Source organism: Podarcis gaigeae (assembly GCF_964106915.1).
Source record: "Podarcis gaigeae genome assembly, chromosome: 6".
NCBI classification, from domain to species: Eukaryota; Metazoa; Chordata; class Lepidosauria; order Squamata; family Lacertidae; genus Podarcis; species Podarcis gaigeae.
Genome location: NC_139682.1, coordinates 51,972,027 through 51,991,509, shown reverse-complemented (window position 1 = coordinate 51,991,509; position 19,483 = coordinate 51,972,027). Strand labels below are relative to the sequence as shown.

Genomic DNA, 19,483 nt, shown 5'->3' with positions numbered 1-19,483 from the left:
GCAGAACTCTGCTCTGAAGCTGAGTGGGCGAGGCATGGGACTTGCCACTCAGGAGTCCTAGACGATGGTGTCATGGGGGGCACCTGGTTGCGCCCCTCAGAAATGTGCGCCGCGGGCAATCGCCCCCTCGCCCCGCCCACGCTACTGTTCTGCTATTATGGGATATCTTGGACTTGGGGAGGGCAGAGTAACCCTACCCCTCGACTTTCAGCACCACGACCATAAAAAAACGCCCCGGTCTGCTGCTCCTGATTTGATGGCTGTCACTCAGCTTTCCCGGTCGCAGCCAGTAGGGAGGCCGCCCCACCGCCCACATTCCTGCAGCTGAACGGCGGGCAGCGGCAGCTGCGAGCCCGGCTTTGCTCCATCCTGCCTGCTCTGAGAGGCTCATCCTGCCTCGCTAACGAATGGGTGTCTCTCTTTCGCGCGCGCAGCGTTCTCTCCCGCGCATTCTCTCTTCGACCCTCTCCTATTACGGGCAAAGGCCTTCACAGTCTATAATGCGCAAGCGCCAAGAGTCACCTTCCTTCTCCTGGCCGTCTCCGGCTCCCCGAGACATGCGCAGTGGTATCTCCCGTCCCGGAGAGCGTTGAATTAACGCGTCTTTTCAGCTTTCTCTGGTGCCGGAAAGGCCGGGGGGTGGGCGGGCGGACGCAAAAGTTGTTGGGAAATCGGGGAAGGACCATGAATGGCTGAGTGGAAAAGAAGAAGAAGGTAGTGTCTAGAGTCCGTTGCGCGCAAATGAACAGGCGAGGCAATCCCGTGTTTTGGTAGCTCACAGTCCCCGCCTCCTGCCTGGACTGCTAATTTTAAGTATTATATACAATAGATTTATTAAGTTATCCCACTGCATCAGCCTTCCCTTGTTTTAGACCTGAGTGCCGATTAGCTTAATTTGAACTGTAGTTGAGTATAAGAACATAGAAACAGAAGCTTGTCTCTGAGCGTGTTCAAAGTGCCAATTCCATTAATATTGTGCTCCCTTACCGAGCGTGCATTTCAGTAATGCAACCCAGACCGCTTCTTCTTTTCCCAATTCCGTATTCCTGTTCTGATTGTCGTGCTGGGGCTGTGACAAGGTCCCCATCTATTTTCCTGGAGTGATGCAGGTAAAATGAATAGAGATTTCATTCTCAGGCCTTCTTAGTACTGTACCTCAACAGATACAGTTGTTTGTGTTGTGCCTGTCATGTTCCTTTTGGTGAAATTAGATTAGGGGTGCACTCCTAAACAGGCTTATTTGGAAATAAATCTGATTGAAATCAACAGGATTTATTACCTGTGGGGACCAAAACTGAAATGCGGGCTGATCAGACCTGGAAGCGTCCTTAGTTTATTAAAGGGGGGGAATGTTATTGTCACTCAAAATTATGTTCATTACTAACCCTGTCATTAGGTCTTTAATTTTCAAAGGGTTTCTTGTCCTTCCTAGATCATCATTGGGGGATGATGGGCATCACTCACTCCATTTCTCTGTGATCCTGCCATGGCTTGTGTGCCTTCTTCCAACACCAGCGAATTCCCCTTCTTGGCAGATAGGCATGCTCGTCTTATACTGGCCCAGATCAACAAGATGAGATGTGGGCAGCACTTCTGTGATGTGCAGCTCCAGGTTGGTGAAGAAGTATTTAAAGTCCACCGGCTTGTCTTGGCTGCAAGCAGTCCTTATTTTGCAGCTCTGTTTGCAGGAGGGATGAAAGAGTCTTCAAAGGATGTTGTACGGATCCTAGGTGTGGAGGCTGACATCTTTCAGATCCTGCTGGACTTTATTTACACAGGTAGACTCCATTTCTAAAACATTCTTGACATCTTGCTATGCTTTTTGACAATGCCTTAGTATCCTGAAGCTTGTGAATCAAATGTACGTGCTGTTTTAGAACTTATCACTGACTACATCACAGGCATCCCCCAAATTATGTCATAGGGTCTTCATTGATCTGAATTGTAACACTTCAGAGTTCATATGAGGAGCTCCCTTGACTGAATGTTCATCCATAAGAAAACTTCACCTTGCATGAAAAAATAAAATGTGAGGTAGAGGGCTTCTAATCTAGTTTTCTCTGTCATGCTAACTATGTGCTGGGATTTGGGGAGGGATAAGGAGGACCATTTAGTCTTGTCAATGTCTATGTTCCCAGTTTGAAGTTATAATTGAGACACATTTGCAATTCTTTATGAACAGAGCCAGTTAATTACCATAGTATTAGTGTTTTATCATCCATTAGTGGGGTGGGGAAAAACATTCAATCTGTGCTATTTGGTTTACTAAAAAGGGTGCCTGTGGTGTAACGTTTCCTGTTCAGTTAATTATTTTGATGGCTGATGATACTCCCCCTAAGATATTAATAACGTGGCAATAATGTACTCCAGTAGTATCATTCAAAGGACATTCACAAATTTTGTGGTCAAACCATATGCTATTGTATTGGCAAGATTTCATACCAGCTGAAATAGTTCTCTGTTGTTCGTTTAGGCATAGTCAGCATTGGTGAAAGTAATGTCCAGGAGTTGATTGTGGCAGCAGACATGTTCCAACTCACAGAAGTGGTAGACCTTTGCTGTGAATTTCTGAAGGGGCAGATTGATCCTTCAAACTGCATTGGACTCTTCCAGTTCTCCGAGCAAATTGCCTGTCACGATCTGCTAGAATTCACAGAGAATTACATCCATGCCCATTTCCTGGACATCCAGGACGGAGAGGAATTCCTGGCTCTGACAAAGGACCAGCTCATTAAGATCTTGCGAAGTGAGGAACTGAGCATAGAAGATGAGTACCAGGTTTTCATAGCTGCAATGCAATGGATTCTGAAGGACCTGGGGAGAAGAAAGAAACACGTGGTGGAAATACTGGATACAGTTCGATTTCCGCTGTTACCCCCACAAAGACTCTTGAAATACATAGAAGGTAACTCAGAGTAGGGTAGTGTGTGTCTGTATTACAACTCTGTATCTAAATCTGTATATCTTTTCACATCACTCAATGACCCATTGTGGGCTCTCTGAACTAATTTTGTCTTCTCAAGGGGTTCCTGATTTCAGCCTTCGAGTGGCCCTTCAAACCCTGTTAAAAGAATACTGCGAAGTGTGTAAATCTCCAAAGGAGAGCAAGGTTAGCAGTTTCCTGCAGGCGGCAAAGGCGCGCCCCAGGAGGAAAGCCAGGAAGTACCTGTATGCAGTAGGTAGGAATCCTGTTTCCTCTTTAGCATTTCATGTCTCTTCAGAACCTGAACTGCTGAAGAAATGCTGCATGAGAAGAGCCTGTGGAGCTGCTAATGGTGCCTGCCATCTCCTGTTTTTTGAATAGGTGGATATACTCGCTTGCAGGGAGGCCGTTGGAGTGACAGCAGAGCTCTCAGTTGTGTTGAGCGTTTTGACACTTTCAGTCAGTACTGGACTACTGTGTCTTCTTTGCACCAGGCTCGAAATGGGCTGGGAGTTGCAGTAGTCGGAGGAATGATCTATGCTATTGGAGGTAAGGGCAAAGAATTGCATTTCTGGGGGTGGGGGATGGGCTGTTCTTTAGTACTTGCCACAGGTCTTTCTTACTATTCACTTAGTGGAAGGAACTCGCCCAGAGACAAGATGTAGCATTCTAAAGCCACAGTATACAAAAGTTACAATGATGTCCTGAGTTTGACAGGGAGAAATCTGGGCCTTGCCGTTTGGGATTCCCGGGGTTTGGGGACTCTGGTACAGTCCATTTCCCCAGATTTCTCCAGTCCTTGCACCATGCAGACATAAACCCATTCATTGTCTTGCTAACATATTTCAGACATTCATAGGTATGTAGTCAAACACACAGATGTAGTTCCACTCACATATAGGGTTATCAAAGTAAAATGATCAGTGACTTTTCTCAGTGTCCCATTGTACCTTCCACCACTGAAGATCTCTTTTTTCTGGAGGAGGCTGAGTGAGCCCCTTTACTTCTTTCAGGGTGGCAGGAGGAAGAGGAAGAAAAAACTTTGATCACATTTGCTTTCACCTTCCTGAAGCCTACATATTTTTGTATTATCATCTCTCAGACTTGCGTAGTATACACACAAACCATGGTTTAGTGCTATATGGATAAGCTTGAGTGATGCATCGAGCTTGAGTGCTTCTCCCATGGAGTTTAGATCCTGGCTTAAAACAAATTCTAATTATCTGGTTTTGTAACTGTGGTTTGGAATTAGCATATTACAAATCTTAAGTTTGGTTTAAATCAGGATCTCTGATTCAGACATTACAATAAGGCAGGATTCTGTAAAAGTTAAACTAAACTTAGCAGAATGACATCTCCTTACTGCATTGGGGGTGGAGGGTGCTGAGTGTGTGAGCTGGTTCTCAGCTCCTTCATTCTGATCCACATAGCACTAAACCATAGTTTTGCATTAAATGGTTTACTGTTTTGCATTAAATGGCCCCTGTTTTATTTATATATGCATATAAACAACTATGAAACCTACCAGAACTTTCTGTGTTGCCAAATAAACGTAGATGCTTCAAATGATCTTCTTTCCTGTTCTACAGCCACTACTACTAAAAATACAATTGCTTATGGTCATTCAATGGCAGCTGCTTTTTGTAGGTTTAAGGAAATGTAGGAAGCTGCCTTATACTAGGTCAGACTATTTGTCCACCTAGTCCAGTTCCACTCTAGTTCTCCAGACTTTCAGGTGGAGAGAGGTCTTTCACATCACCTGCTACCTCATCATTTCGACAGGAGGTACCAGAGATTTGAACCAGGTATCTTCTGCACGCAAAGTGTTTTTATTTATAAACTGGAACACCAGGCACTCATCGGAGGCATTGCATCCAAAAGTGGAGCTGTGCCTTATCTTAGTTATACTTGTTAAGGATGTGGTAAAGTTCCTGCCAAAAGTGAAAACTCTAAGTGCATCTGTAGTATACAGACTTCTGCTGTGTGAAATGAAAAGTTTTGTAAATACTGTTAACTGTTGAAGCATTCCATCCTGTGCTTGCAGGATACTCACTGTCCTATTAATTAACATCCTGTCATTGCTGTTCCTGCTGCATGCTTTTCTTCCTTTTGCCATTTAACCCCTCAAACCTTTCGGTAGTTAGAATTTTGCAGAAATGTAATTATTGCATATTACTTAAAGAAGATGATATGATTTACATTTTCCTTTATGCCGGATAACTTGTATTTTGGAGATAAAGTCATACCAGTTTTGACTGGTGGTACCTGTGCATCAGAGAACTCATTTAGAAATTGGGCATTGGGGGAAAGAGAAGAACTTTGGCTTCAGAAATGAAGCATTGCATCTTGCAACTATGCTAAGATGCTCAGTGGACGAACTATTCTGCTATGAGTTGATCGATATATTGAAGAGATAGCATACAAAAGATGTTTTAACTTCTCTATGTTCTTGCCTCTCATCTAAGGTGAAAAAGACTCTATGATATTTGATTGTACCGAACGTTACGATCCTATTACTAAACAGTGGGCAGCTGTAGCATCTATGAACCATCCTCGCTGTGGACTTGGAGTGTGTGCTTGTTATGGTACCATCTATGCTTTTGGCAAGTCCTTTGACTCTACAGAATCCATTACCTCCTTAAGCTAGGGGCAGAGTTTCATTAGTGTTGTATACTGTAGAAAATAGGGATAACTCCCAAACGTGTATGGTAGCAACTAACTAGTAGCTTCTCTGGTAAAGTATCCTTTTTTCAGTAAAAAGGTAAAGGGACCCCTGACCATTAGGTCCAGTCGTGACTGATTCTGGGGTTGCGGTGCTCATCTCACTTTATTGGCCGAGGGAGCCAGCGTACAGCTTCCGGGTCATGTGGCCAGCATGACTAAGCTGCTTCTGGTGAACCAGAGCAGCGCACGGAAATGCCGTTTACCTTCCCGCCGGAGTGGTACCTATTTATCTACTTACACTTCGTGCTTTCGAACTGCTAGGTTTTCAGTAGCCAAACGCAAACGTTTTCCTTCAGTAAATTCTTGAAGATTCCAAAGCCTGGAATATTTGTTGGTGACGTAGCTGAGAGCTGCCTTGCCTACAACTTGCTTGCTGTCCTGTTGGATTCTCCAGACAGTTTGCAGATAAATTAAGCTGCAATCCTGTCCTCTGGCTTGCAGCAGCAGGGCTTGTTGGGGTGGTGCAGCTAGTGCTACATCTATAGCCCTGGAAAGTAGAAATGCAGAAAAAAAAGCCCTGAGGGGACAAGGGAAAATGTGCAAGAATAAATCTTGGCTCAGTAATTTGCCTGGATTGGGCAAATTGTTATCATGTGATAGCAGCAGGGTTGGCTCAGGATCCAATGGATCCCATGCTGGCTCAGCCCCTTCCGCATTTGGGGGGGGGGGGCGTTCAACACTAGCTGTTGCTAACAGAGATAGTGAGATAACTCATGCAGCAGAAGTTGCCCCCAGTTACTGTCACCACACAGAGGCAGCTTATGGTCCAAAATAGTTTACTGCTGCAGAAAACCAGGCTTCAGCCCCAGACAGCCTGTAGGCTTTGTAGATAGAGATATGTACAAATAGAAAACATTTATGTTGCTCTAGCCATCTGGCCTTCCAGATGTTGGGTTCCAACTTCATCAGCCCAAGCCACCTTTACATTAGACAGCCTTTTTGGCTCAGCTGCCATTGTAGCTGCTTCAAGGAGATAGAAATATTAACAATGTTTTCTATTCCTTGCCTTCAAACGTACTCTGGTTTTCAGGAGGCTGGGTTGGAGCAGAGATTGGCACCTCGATTGAACGTTTTGATCCTGAAGAGAATAGCTGGGAAGTGGTGGGCAGCATGGCTGTGCCGCGCTACAATTTTGGGTGCTGTGAAATGCAAGGTGAGTGGGCTTGGATACAGTCATATCTTGGGTTAAATATGCTTCAGGTTGAGCTCTTTCAGGTTCTGCTCCACGGTGACCCGGAAGTAATGGAACACGTTACTTCCAGGTTTCGCCGCTCGCGCATGCGCAGATGGTCAAAATGACGTCACGCGCATGCGTGGAAGTGGCGAATCACGACCCGCGTTCGCTTCAGGATGCAAACGGGGATCCAGAACGGATCCCGTTCGTATCCAGAGGTACCACTGTATTTGAATAATTGTTGTTTAGTGTTCAAACTGTCACAGACTATCCTTGGGCTGGTTTGGCACTCCAACGTGTGGTAAACCTTGCAGCTAGATTGCGGATGGGGACAGACTATCGGCAGCACGTTACTCAGATGCTCAAAAGCTTGCACTAGCTAGCCCATAGGCTATTAGGTCAGGTTCATGGTTCTTGTATTAATTTACAAGGCCCTTAAATTGGTTCCAGGATACTTCAAGGCTTGTGGAGTGTTCTAGGGGCCAGGTAGAGAGACATGGAAGGCTGCTTGTGGTATACACACTTACCTCGTCCCATTTGAATTTAACTTACTTCTGAGTAGGCATGCATAGAATTGAGGTGAACATTTGGAAAAATTGATAACCTAACAAGTGGTGTGCTATCTTGAAGGGCATTGAGCAGACTATGTGCAACAATTTTTTTGCATTGTGCAAAAGAGCTGATAGTTTAGAAAGCAACTTCAAACTGCAATCCACAACCCACTCATTCAAGAACAGTCCTAATAAGGAAGACCATTGAAATTCTTGGGAATTACTAGGCTGCAGATTACAGTCCACAGTGCATGTTTTCTAGAAATCCTTGAATACCAACAGTGCTGGTGTGGCATAGGTATAATAGAAATTCCTTGCATTTCCAGGTATAATTTATATTGTTGGGGGCATCAGTAATGAAGGAATAGAACTGTGTTCTGTCGATGCCTATGATCCAATATCTAAGCGCTGGTCTGCACTCCCTGAAATGGGCACCAGAAGGGCATATCTGGGTGTGGCTGCTCTGAATGACTGCATCTATGCTATTGGAGGATTGAATGAGTCTGAAGATGCTCTTCCAAGTGTTGAGAAATACTCCTTTGAAGAGGTAGGTTTCAGTTCCCACAAATCAGATTCCAAGGTGTATTCGTTGTTTATGTTGGTTTGCAGTAGTTTGTCTCATTGATAGGTACAAAGAAATGAAGTTGTCAGTAATGCGTTCACCAGTCCCCCAATGCAGCTGAAGTCGTGTGTGTGTGTGTGTGTGTAAGGTTATGTTCAGATGCACATAGTTAAAGCAATGAACCTGATGTTGGCCTATACTTAGACTTCTCAACTGAATGACGTTCAGGAATATCCAGTTTTCCCTGTTTTCATAAGAAGCCAACTAGGTAGCGTATTAATTGACTAGTTCTTGTGGTAGCCATGAAGCCACTCATCTGTGCAAAGTGTCCAGAGCAATATTTTAAGTCTAAGAAAACCAGACTGCTTCGGGGGGGGGGGTGTTTAAATAGATAAACATACTAAGCAGGGAGAGAGGGGGAAGTAGAGCTCCTCCCACAGCAGAAACTTTCACCTGCTGCTGGAGGTTCTTATGTCTATATATAGCCTAAGGGTCCTACTTCCCAGGTAATAAGTAGGCTAGTAACTATAAAATCTCATGCCACTATGCCAAGTAGTAACTAATTGGGGTTACAGTCCTTCTGTTTTCCTGTTGTGACACCATGATACACTTGCCTTTGAATGTGCAGATATTCCTTTCCCGCCCCCCATCTCGTTTTTACTCAGAATTAATTTGAATAATTGCCACCCCCTGGCTCTGTACTTAGGCTCATTTGGAGGGAAGGATAGAAAAGAAATGCACAGCAATAATAGTAAACAGTAGTAGTAAACCCATGGGTATAGGGCAGGCACCCCCAAACTCAGCCCTCTAGCTGAGCCACTGGTCCTGTTAGCTAGGGATGAATGGAGTTGTAGTCCCAAAACAGCTGGAAGGCTGAGTTTGGGGATGCCTGGTATAGGGCAGTATATTAATAAATAAAATCATGACGACGATGAATTGGAATTCCACTACTAAGAATACGGTGAATGGCCAGTTTAACACAGACCTTCCTACAGTTTATTTACACCTGCTAACTGTAGATTTAAAGCACATCTCTGGAGAGGAACATACTACATAGAAAACATATTTTTGTTTGTTTGTTTCATTTATTAGGAGAAATGGGTAGAAGTTGCTTCAATGAAGGTCCCAAGAGCTGGAGTATGTGTTGTAGCTGTGAATGGCCTCCTTTATGCCATTGGAGGAAGGACTGCGAGTTATGATTCATCTGCCCCAGTAACATCAGATTCCGTGGAAGTTTATAATCCGCATTTGGATACTTGGACTGAAATTGCTAACATGATCACCAGCCGCTGTGAAGGAGGTGTGGCCGTGCTCTGAAGTACAGAACACTTAAAAACAACTAAGATTGGGGAGTGGATTTTCAAGTGTTCTTGGAATGGTGACAGTTTGGGCTAGAGACTTCTGTTCACAGGCTCTACTGAAACCGTATGCTTCTCCATGTGGAACCTAAACTTCATGGGTGATTCTGCCAGTTTGTTGATGGGTGATTGCTGCCCTTGACACTTGGGAAACCGTCTGCTGTTCATCACATGCCAAGACACAATCAGAATGCAGTTGCTGTATTTGAAGTGGAGAAGGTTGAAATTGTCCTAATCACATTACTTCTTAACGGGGATCCTAAGCAATAGTTTTATTCTCGTGAAAATCCATTACATTATTTATTTATGAGCAGACGTTGGCTTTCCATAGCCTAAATTAGTTTCCATGGAGAAATGCAACAAAATGATGGAGCTATTATTTACATACTTGTTTGGGACTTTTGTTTTAGCTGCTCATTGCCTTTAGGAATAAGTCAAACTTGCTTACAAAATGAAAGTAGTTTACATCTCACTCTTATTTATTTATTTATTTACTTATTTATACATACATTCATTCATATGCCACCTCTTTCCCTGATGGAACTCAAGACAGATAAGAATATTCCATTCCCTGGCTCATGTTGGGTATTAAGAATCTGCCCTTGGCTTTGGGCTTTTGTTCCACATATGCATACTTAGCTATGTAGGACTGTTTAAGACATGAGACAACTGGAATATTAAAAACCAAAAACAAATCTGTCTTCACATTTCCTTACATGCTGCCCCGTGTGACTTCCAAAGGATCCACATCATGCCCTGTGCTTCCATGGTAAAGCAAATAAGTTAAAAGTAATAAAAACAAGCACAATAAAGGAGTTGGATGAGAGAGGAAAATGGCAGTAGCAAAATGAGCTAACATCATATGGTAGCCTACCAGTTCATTTATTATATCATAAATGCCTTTTCCATCTTTGTAGCGCCTTACCCCATACACAGTTACATCTGTGGAGAAGCATCACTATTTATGGCTGAGTACTATTACCATGTCAGTTGAAAACAGTTCCCTGCCTTATGACACACAAATCTACTTCTCCTTTGTGAGGCACTGGGTGTGCTGGACCGGTGTCTTGCCCCAGTAATGCACTGGATGACAGCCAACAAACTGAAGCTCAATCCAAAGACGACTGAGGCAACTTAGACCAAATGGCTGAGAGGATGGGGTTACACTCCCCCTGAAGGAGCAGGTACATAGCTTGCGGGTACTCCTGGATCCTTTGCTGTTGCTTGAGGTTCAAGCAGCCTTGATGGCACAGAGTGCCTTCCATCAGCTTTGGCTGGTGGCTCAGCTGCACTCCTATCTGCGCCCCTAACTTCTGTTGTCTATACTTTGGTAACCTCTATGTTAGATTACTGCAATGCCTGATACATAGGGCTGCCTCTGAAGACAAATTCAGCTGGTGCAGAATTTGGCGGCCAGGTTGCTCACGGGGGTATATTACACAGATCCTAGCCAAACTGCTTTGGCTGTCAATTAGCTTCTGGTCCCAATTCAGAGCACTGGTTTTGACCTATAAAGCCTTAAACGGCTCAGGACCACAAAATACATGAAGGACTGCTTCCCATATACAGTGGAACCTCTATTTGCGACCATAATCTGTTCCGGAGGTCCATCCAGAGGTTGAAACAGGTTGCTGGGAGAGGCGCCGTTGTGCGCAGGTGATTGCCCACTTCTGCGCATGTGCAAATGGCGATGGTCACTCCTGCACATGCACAAACAGCAGCAAACCCACTGGTGACTTCCAGGTTTGCCACGGTTGCAACTTGGAACAATCGTAAGAGGCGGTGGTAAGTAGAGGTTCGACTGTACTGTCCCAGACTCCACGTTCATCTGAGGCCTTTCTCCATGTGCCTCCACATGGGGTTTGGAGGGTGGCAACACAAGAACAGGCCCTTTCCTCAGTAGCTTCCCATTTGTAGAATGCTCTCCCTACAGAGCTTCACCTGGCACCTTCATCTTTAGACACCAGACAAAACTTAACTCTTCAACCAGGCTTTTGGCCGATTAATATTCTATAGCCTTTTAAATGTGTTTGTGGGAAGGAGGGGTTGTTTTGTTGTTTTTATTTTAAATATTTACATCCATTTTTACCTTGTCTTTTATCCTGTGAACTGCCCTGAGATCTTATGATGAAGGGCGGCATATAAATCTAATAAACGAACAAACAAACAAATAAAATACATGCAGGTCCCGCTATTGGGACACTAATTATCCGAAATCTGAGTTATCAGAACCCAAAGAACTATACCCAAACCTTGTTATATAAACAGCTGATTCTGAGATCCAAAAAGCCATTGTTTGTCTACTTCCCTACCTATTTCTAAGGAGAAATTGAACAAATTGGAGCAGGAGAAATCAGACAAATCATTTTTTCCTTTGTTTGACTTTTGCTGGCTGGCTACAGCAGTTTGGGGCAGAAACCAGGGAGGGGGTTTGGACAAATCATAGATTAGAAATGTTCCCGTAGGAAATAATAAAAATCAGCTTGTTATGCAAATGCTCGCCTAACAGTTTCCTGGGAATGGAAAGCAGGACTTGTGTGTACTTTTATCACAGTCTAACCATCCTTAACTAGAAGTCCCATTTATGTAGTACTAAATATGAGGAGCTTCCAGACTGGCTGTTTACTGAACATCCATCCCAATACATTTGCATAGAGGTTGAACAATTACTACCAGCTAGTGGTTGCTATTGCGGGCTTCCGCGTTAGAAGCCCACTGATCAGGATTTAGCAGAAAGCAAGTTCCATTAAAACAAGAGATTGACTGCCATTTAACAACTGTAGTATTAATTACATAACATAATTGTTATTTAATAATGGCTAGTAATAATTCACCCACAGCAGTTTTTAAAAACTGTGAAAGGGGAAAATATTTTACTCACTAAGAATTAGCCTATATAGAGAAACAACAGCATACAACTTGTAGCTTAAAAAGCAATGGATGGATGGCAGTTGAACAGCCTGTGGAAAACGCAATGCAGTTAGTACATCTTCTAGCTGAGCATCCTAGAAGTATTTAAAACCACAAGAATTTGATGGCTATTGAAGTTTCTGAGTGAAACTGGACATTTGTGGTGTTCTTTCAATGTTCAGTGTGTATCAGAACATTCCACATTATCAAGAAGTCTCCACAAGTCTTATCTCTGGTATAACATTCAAAGAAGTACTTTTCTTGTACAGGGAGAGAGATGTGCTCCACAGCAGTGGCTGAGCCACCTAACCACAGAAGAAGATGCCCTAACTCATCTTTGCGCATTAGAGCAGAAACATTACACACCTCTACTAAATTGTAACTAGCAAATTCATCTTAGGTCTTCAGTATCCACCCTTCCATGGAGCTTGTTCTTCTTTCAGTCCATAAATTCAGCCATAAGTTCATAAGCAGAGAAGTCAACCAACTTTTTCTCATTCCCTCACAGTAGTCTTCAGAGGGGAAAACATGTAAAACAGATTATGAAAATGGTTAGGAGAGAGGTCCCCTCTCATTGGACAGGCCAATGCATTTTTGGTTGTTTATTTCAATACTTTTGTTTCACTTGCATCATGACTTAGTCGTTTCTCTGGATACGTGTTTGCAAGACATAGTGTGATAATCAGAGAAACTGTGGCTACTATAGTCAGGACTGCCCTCATGGCTTTAAACCATTTGGGATAGGTGGGAAGAAGACTAAGATCATAATGCAAGGCTATCCCTAACCCTATTATAAGCATGAGTCCAGCTTGAGTGAGGTCATCTTTGAAAAGCAAAGTAAACCAGGCAAGTAGTGAAGGAACAACACTGTTAGCCAGATTAATCCAATCAGGACTGGCAGGACTGCCTTCTGGCAAAGCAAATCCCCATCTGATCCCTCCTAGGAAAGATAGTATAGATGCACCATATGCAATCTGAGCAAACACCAACTCTGGGTAGGAGACCTTCTGGATAGCCATTAACAATGGCACTGAAACAAAGGGAATTAATCCTGCAAAGCCCAAATACAGAGCAGGCTTTGGAGAGTCCTTGAGTGAGGGCATGTCATATCGCAACAAATCCAGCTGTCGCGGCTCAGGTTCCGGAGGTTGTTTCTTCTTCCAGCTGCAGCAGGAAGAATGGAAACCCTGTGCCTTGGTTATGCTCGCAGATGCCTGCCTAAGCAGCTGTGATTTTGGCAGCTCAGCCAAAGGGACAGGAAAGCCAACTGCCTTACTCCTTCCAGGTTGCAGAAGTCTTTGAAGATACATCATCTGCAATTACAAATGCAAAAACACTTCACATCACTCAACCTTCAGGTAGCTTAAAGAACCAACTGCAATACTTCATACTTTTCAGAAGGATGCTTCATGCATCTAATAAAGTGGACCATAGTCCATAAATGCTTACATCATTAAAATGTATTAGTCTTTAAGGTGCCATTTTCATTGTTTTTGCTTCAGTTCTTAATTGGGGCCTCTGCCACAGCTAAATGTTAGCAATGAACAGTGATTTATATTTCCATTTTTTATGAATTTGTCCAAGGGAGTAGGGTTCCCCACCACCACTTATGCATATTGGGAGGGATTCAACTAAGTTTTACTCAGAACAGATCCATTTAAAGTAATTGACTTAATCATGTTCATTAGTTTCAGTGGGTCTCCTCTAAGTAAAACTTAGCTGAACACTACCCATTATCTCTAGTTAAATCCCACCAACATATGAGAAACCTGCCTAGGCAAGACTTGTATATTCTTTAAATTTTACACTTCTAAAAAGCTGCAAAGTAACATTTATTTCCACAGACATATATTAAGGTAGCCTTCTTTCACTTCAGTGAGCAATGAGTGTTTCAATATATAGACAGGTCTTAAAAGCAAATGAAGATGCAACTGTTTTGGAGACATTTACCTTGGAAGGAACTTGAAAACAACATCGCTGTAGAAGGTGAAACATTTTCAGAGATTCTGAAAGATAGGGATGGTTAGCAAAATATGCTCTTGCATTACCTCACCTGAAGTATAATACATGGATAAGGGTGCAATCCACCACATTGTTGTGGCATGCTATGCTGATTCAATTTTCATCCAGCACTAGAACTGGTGGATTAAATTCAGAATATCCCAGAGACATTTGGGAGGTCAAGTCCCAGACAGTCCAGCAGTCAAAGCTGCTTTTTGATGTGTGAACATATGAAATCATTCCCAACCATACCAAGCCAGTAACGGGAACCACATGGTACTGTGGGCTTGCAAGCCCTGCAGCAGTTGCACTATCTTTGCTCCCCAGTTATGTTGGGGATTTGCTGGAACTTGGCTGTGTATGTTGGTGGATGATGTCAGCAACAGTGGGTAGCACCACAGACCTATTAAAACAAGATTAAAGTAGCACAGAAGCTAACACAGGTTTGTATCTAGTGTAGTGCTGAGTGAACATCAGTGTGAATGGAAATCTCTCCCCCTTTCCTTCCCCTGCATCTGCCTCAACCTTGCCCAAATCTGCCCTGAAGGGTTTGGGAAACCCCAGAACAAATGAAGGGGCATGCAGGGAGAATCCCATTGTTTAAGCAGTAATCTTGCACTGATGTGCTGCTTGCTTAGTGCTGCACTGGATATAAGTCAGACAAGCAACAACATTCAAAACAAAACAGATACTATACGATATAGCTGCATGTGCCCATTTATTTCCCTCCCACCCAAGTTGCTCCAAGGTAAAGGCAATGCTGGAGGCAATACAAAGTTATTGCAACCTCTCATCAGTTAATACAACCCTGTAAAGAGAAGGCTCAGATTTTAAACATGTGTAACAAAGCCAAGTTTCTTAAAAGCCATTGTAGAATTTTAAGCCTGTGAACAAATCACGGACCCTACCTAGTCCAATAGCCTGCTGCAGACAAGGTGCATCCCTAATAAATTTGTGCAAACTTTCTCAAAAGCAAAAGGTAACACATGCACGTTATGCACTTCCTCGCATGCAGAACCGCACTCTTCCGGGAATTCACTCTCCCTCCTTTCTCTAAGCATCCGGTCCCGCCAATACTTTGCTTTTCCGCGAGTTTCTCCCACGTCCCGCGCCTGTCACAAACCCATAGAGCCTCACCCTTTAGTAGCAGGGGGAAATCGAGGGCGTTGCAAGGGGCTCCCCGTGGGCACTTTGGGCTGTAGTATCAACCTAGTTGCTCATTAAATTTCACCTCTAAGCGGCAGACACAATAAACGCGACTCGCAGCCTTTGTAGATTATTACAGAAAGCTTTCCCACAATCCAAAGCCTTTGGATTTGTTTTGTTTCGTTACCAAAACGTGCTTGGTAAAATTGTCCCGGGTGCGGAAACTGACTCTGCCTTCCCAGCGCAATTCGCGTTTTCCTAGCTTTGCTCTAAAATCAGCCACTCTTCACATCAACCTAAACTCAATCCACACTCCGCCTGGGGAAGGGGCGTTTCCTGTCCCCTGCTCTAATTCCGCCGGGTGCGCGTGCGTCGCGCTTAGTCTCTCGGCTTGGAACAGAGGCGAGACTCCCGCCCTTGCGTACTAAAAGTAACAACGCACGAGCGGATCCTCCTCCCCGCGTTTAATGGCGCTGCAAGGCCAAAATGAAAGGCCCTATTGCCGCCCTCTATAGGCAACAACATTATTGCACTTTCCTACACTTTCCGATAAATCCTTGTACAGTACTAGCTAGATCAGGGGTCAGCAAACTTTTCTAGCAGGGGGCCGGTCCACTGTCCCTCAGACCTTGTGGGGGGCGGGACTATATTTTGGAAAAAAATATGAATTCCTATACCCCACAAATAACCCAGAGATGCATTTTAAATAAAAGCACACATTCTACTCATGTAAAAACACCAGGCAGGCCCCACAAATAACTCAAGAGATGCATTTTAAATAAAAGGACACATTCTACTCATGTAAAAACACGCTGATTACCGGACCATCCGCAGGCCAGATTTAGAAGACGATTGGGCCGGATTTGGGCCTTAGTTTGCCTACCCATGAGCTAGATCCCAACTCAACTTCTCCATAAGAAAAATAATCCACATCCAACTACATCTCTACAGTCCTCAAAATAACCATCCTTTCACCAGAGTTCCCACAGTGTGAGCTGAACAAAGTATAACCATAACTACTCCCTCTAGCTTTCAAAAAAACCATAAATAATCCCTACAAGGGCAAGTTCCATCTACACAAACTACACCAGACACCTGCACATTCCTGGCCATGAGCCAGTAAACTGAACATTCCAACTCCTTATCTCAAGGCCAAACTTGTTATGTCTTGGAGCACCTCAAAACCTGACAAGAAGCCTTCCCTTCTTAATTTAACTGGCACCTCAGTCTGCTCAAGGCATGTCTTCCCTGAGAATTGCAATGTACTTGGGCAGAACTCTTCAAACATTTTGGTAATGGAAAGTGGCAGATTGCTCCTATGTAGAAGTCTTTAGTGGCACTCCCTGACTCTGCTTAAGACTGGGCTCCAAATATTTGAGGTTAACATAAGGTTACAAGATGTCCCCGTTTCCCAGGGACAGTCCCCGGATTTGAAGTTGAAAAGTGTCCCCAGATTCATTGAAAAAAAATCTGTTAACCTTAGGTTAACGCATAGAACAAACAGAATTTAAGGACACATATAAAAGGTAGGGGACGCGGATGGCGCTGTGGGTTAAACCACAGAGTCTAGGACTTGCCAGTCAGAAGGTCGGCGGTTCGAATCCTCGCGACAGGGTGAGCTCCCGTTGCTCGATCCCTGCTCCTGCCAACCTAGCAGTTCGAAAGCACGTCAAAGTGCAAGTAGATAAATAGGTACCACTCCTGTGGGAAGGTAAACGGCGTTTCCGTGCGCTGCTCTGGTTCGCCAGAAGCAGCTTAGTCATGCTGGCCACATGACCCAGAAGCTGTCTGCGGACAAACGCCGGCTCCCTCGGCCTATAGAGCAAGATGAGCACGCAAACGCAAAGTCGGTCACGACTGGACCTAATAGTCCAGTTTATAAAAGGTAGTTTATAGTTTATAAAAGGTAGGTCTGAAAAATATTCCCAGGGAATCCTCCACTCAGTAGGTGGCAATTGCACAGTCTCTTCACAGCTGTAAGAACTGCAGCCTGTTACTCAAAGATAAATACTAATCTGATCTGCTTACACAGACATGAGTCTATGCATGCTCCAGTTACACCGAAGAGCTAAAAATTCTAAATACTCTTTAACTACTGCCTCCTATAAGTCAGAGCAGGTGGTCATTAAGCCAATGGGAAGGAAGGTATTCCAGAAGTTAACCCCAAGTGATGCTCGGGCATAGCTGGTGTTATTAAACTGACTATAAATGGTGACCACAGTACCCTTGTGAGTTGAGGCTGGTGATGGTAGGCTGTATGCCTGAGTCCCTCTGATTTAATTTTTCATTACCTACACCCAGTGCTTTAAAAAAAAATGTTTAGGGGTGCTCTCATTTGGACTCAATAAAATTACCATTATATAGTAATCAGGAAGAAAAAAAAAATACAGTAAATGGACAAAAGTACAAAGATTCACAAAATGTTTAGGGGTATGTGTAACCCCTTCGTTCCCCCCCAAAGAAAAAAACACCGCCCGCAGTACACAGCACACATGTGCACAGCGTACTCACTTATCCCCCACCCCCTGCAAATAGGCTATTAAAAAGGCAGTCAGTGGTAATGAGGTGGCCTGACAGGGAGGTCCCATAGCCTGTGATTGGGCTTGTGGTTCCCCAACCTTGGTCAAGGAGGTCAAATCTTTACAGAACACACTCAAAGCCACAATAATAGAAGATCAGCTAAAATTTGTACCACAGATCAGTTTCCCACTGACATCTGGTTAGCCAGTGTGGAAAAATACTGCTGGATTAGATAGGCCTTGAGTCTCAACCTGAATGGTTCTTCTTATGTACCTTTTACACACGTTGTTATGTATCCATTCATATACACTGTATATACCATAAATAAGATACAGTAGATATCAAAATGATATTAATTAAGTTATGTATCATTTCTGCTATGCTAATTCTCTGGTTTGCTCTTCATGCTGAGTCTTGTTGCTGCTGTCTCATCCTGCCTTGCAATGAATAAGGAAGTGTGAAAGAGAGAAAGGAGATTCAGCATTTGAAGGGAACAGTTACATTATACAACTGTTTCTGTCCATGAAATATACCGTACTTTTGAGTGCTGAAAGTACTGTAGAAAGCGCTGAACAATTTTTTTTTGGGGGGGGGGCAACATTATAGTAACTTCTACACATAAATTCATGTTTCAATCTCACATTACACTCTTTCTAGCTTCATTTGATCTTTATGGTTTGTGACTGTATGTATAATAATATTTGTATTAATCAGGCAGCCATAATATGTTAGTTCTTTCCCCCATTAATTTCTCCTTTACTTTCAGTAACCTATTTTTCCCACCCCATGTTTCATAGCTTTATGGATTGTACACCACTGAAATTAATTAGCTCTGCACAACACACCAGGAATCAGAATAACAGGGAGAAATGTACAGGAGTAACCAAAGAGCTAGCATCTTTTGCCTGTCTCTATGGCAAAAGAAAGCCAACCGCATGTAGTCAGCATTGTGTCAACATAAAGGAGTATAAAGCACCGGGTCTGGCAGCTGCTGCTGTTTTCGCAATTTCAGTTTTCTGCATTTGCAAACAAAGATTAGGCAAAGTTTATGTCTTTTTTTTCCCCCGTTCAAAATTATTTGCTGTAATGCTATTTATTCTAATCCTAAATCTGTTTTGGAGGGCACGACTGGTTTGTCTCTTTTACTTCCTGACAGTTAGCTATTGTCATGTAAGGTTTACCTGACAATACCTAATTATTTACCGGTACTCTATAGAGTTGACCCACTTTAATCAGTGAGAGCATGGTGGAATCAGAAGACTGCCGCCTTTCTGGAGTCTGTCACTGCAAATTAGTTGGCCCAGTTACCTAGATTTTGCTGTAGAAGAATGCATAAATTGCTTTGGCTACATTTCTTTAGGCCTGGTTTATGCACACGAACGAAAAAGTCTGGTTAGATAAAGTTGCTATTGAATTCCTGAGGATCATTATTAAGATTTAAGTAGCCTGTGGTGGGGCTGTTTGCACCACTGGGCTCGCGGTCGCTGATAAATAGAAAACTACAGACATACAAATGTTTCGGAAAGCTTTTTCTTTTCATTTCTTTTCAGCAATATTAGGCAGGCCTGCGCGCTTCTCGGTGGCGGAATGCCTGCTTGTTCCACCGGCTTAAAT

At 43.5% G+C, this 19,483-nt stretch overlaps 2 protein-coding genes across 7 annotated transcripts in view; one reads left to right on the top strand and one right to left on the bottom strand.

Annotated features, from left to right (window-relative positions):
* Window positions 1-197: 197 nt before the first annotated feature.
* IPP (intracisternal A particle-promoted polypeptide) lies at window positions 198-9,987 on the top strand. 2 transcript variants are annotated; one of them, XM_083742436.1, is made up of 9 exons: window positions 198-714; window positions 1,433-1,778; window positions 2,474-2,905; window positions 3,024-3,179; window positions 3,305-3,472; window positions 5,389-5,526; window positions 6,678-6,800; window positions 7,699-7,919; window positions 9,027-9,987. In XM_083742436.1, exons 2-9 carry the CDS (start codon window positions 1,487-1,489, stop codon window positions 9,249-9,251), a joined length of 1,755 nt encoding a protein of 584 aa, XP_083598562.1. In that variant the 5' UTR covers window positions 198-714; window positions 1,433-1,486; the 3' UTR covers window positions 9,252-9,987. The 2 variants fall into 2 exon arrangements, with proteins under 2 accessions (XP_083598562.1, XP_083598563.1); XM_083742437.1 differs by having other exon boundaries at window positions 198-1,109.
* The window catches only part of TMEM69 (transmembrane protein 69), a 38,476-nt gene continuing 28,746 nt past the window's right edge, over window positions 9,754-19,483 (bottom strand). For 2 of the 5 annotated variants that reach the window (XM_083742557.1, XM_083742556.1), the window contains exons 3-4: window positions 14,153-14,208; window positions 9,754-13,515 (exon numbers count right to left, since the gene is read on the bottom strand). In XM_083742557.1, the coding sequence (XP_083598683.1) occupies window positions 12,805-13,515; window positions 14,153-14,208 (767 nt within the window). In that variant the 3' untranslated portion in view covers window positions 9,754-12,804. Of the gene's footprint in view, window positions 13,516-14,152; window positions 14,209-15,340; window positions 15,762-19,380; window positions 19,442-19,483 lie in introns of those variants that run through there. The other 3 variants (XM_083742560.1, XM_083742559.1, XM_083742558.1) reach the window with 3 other exon arrangements.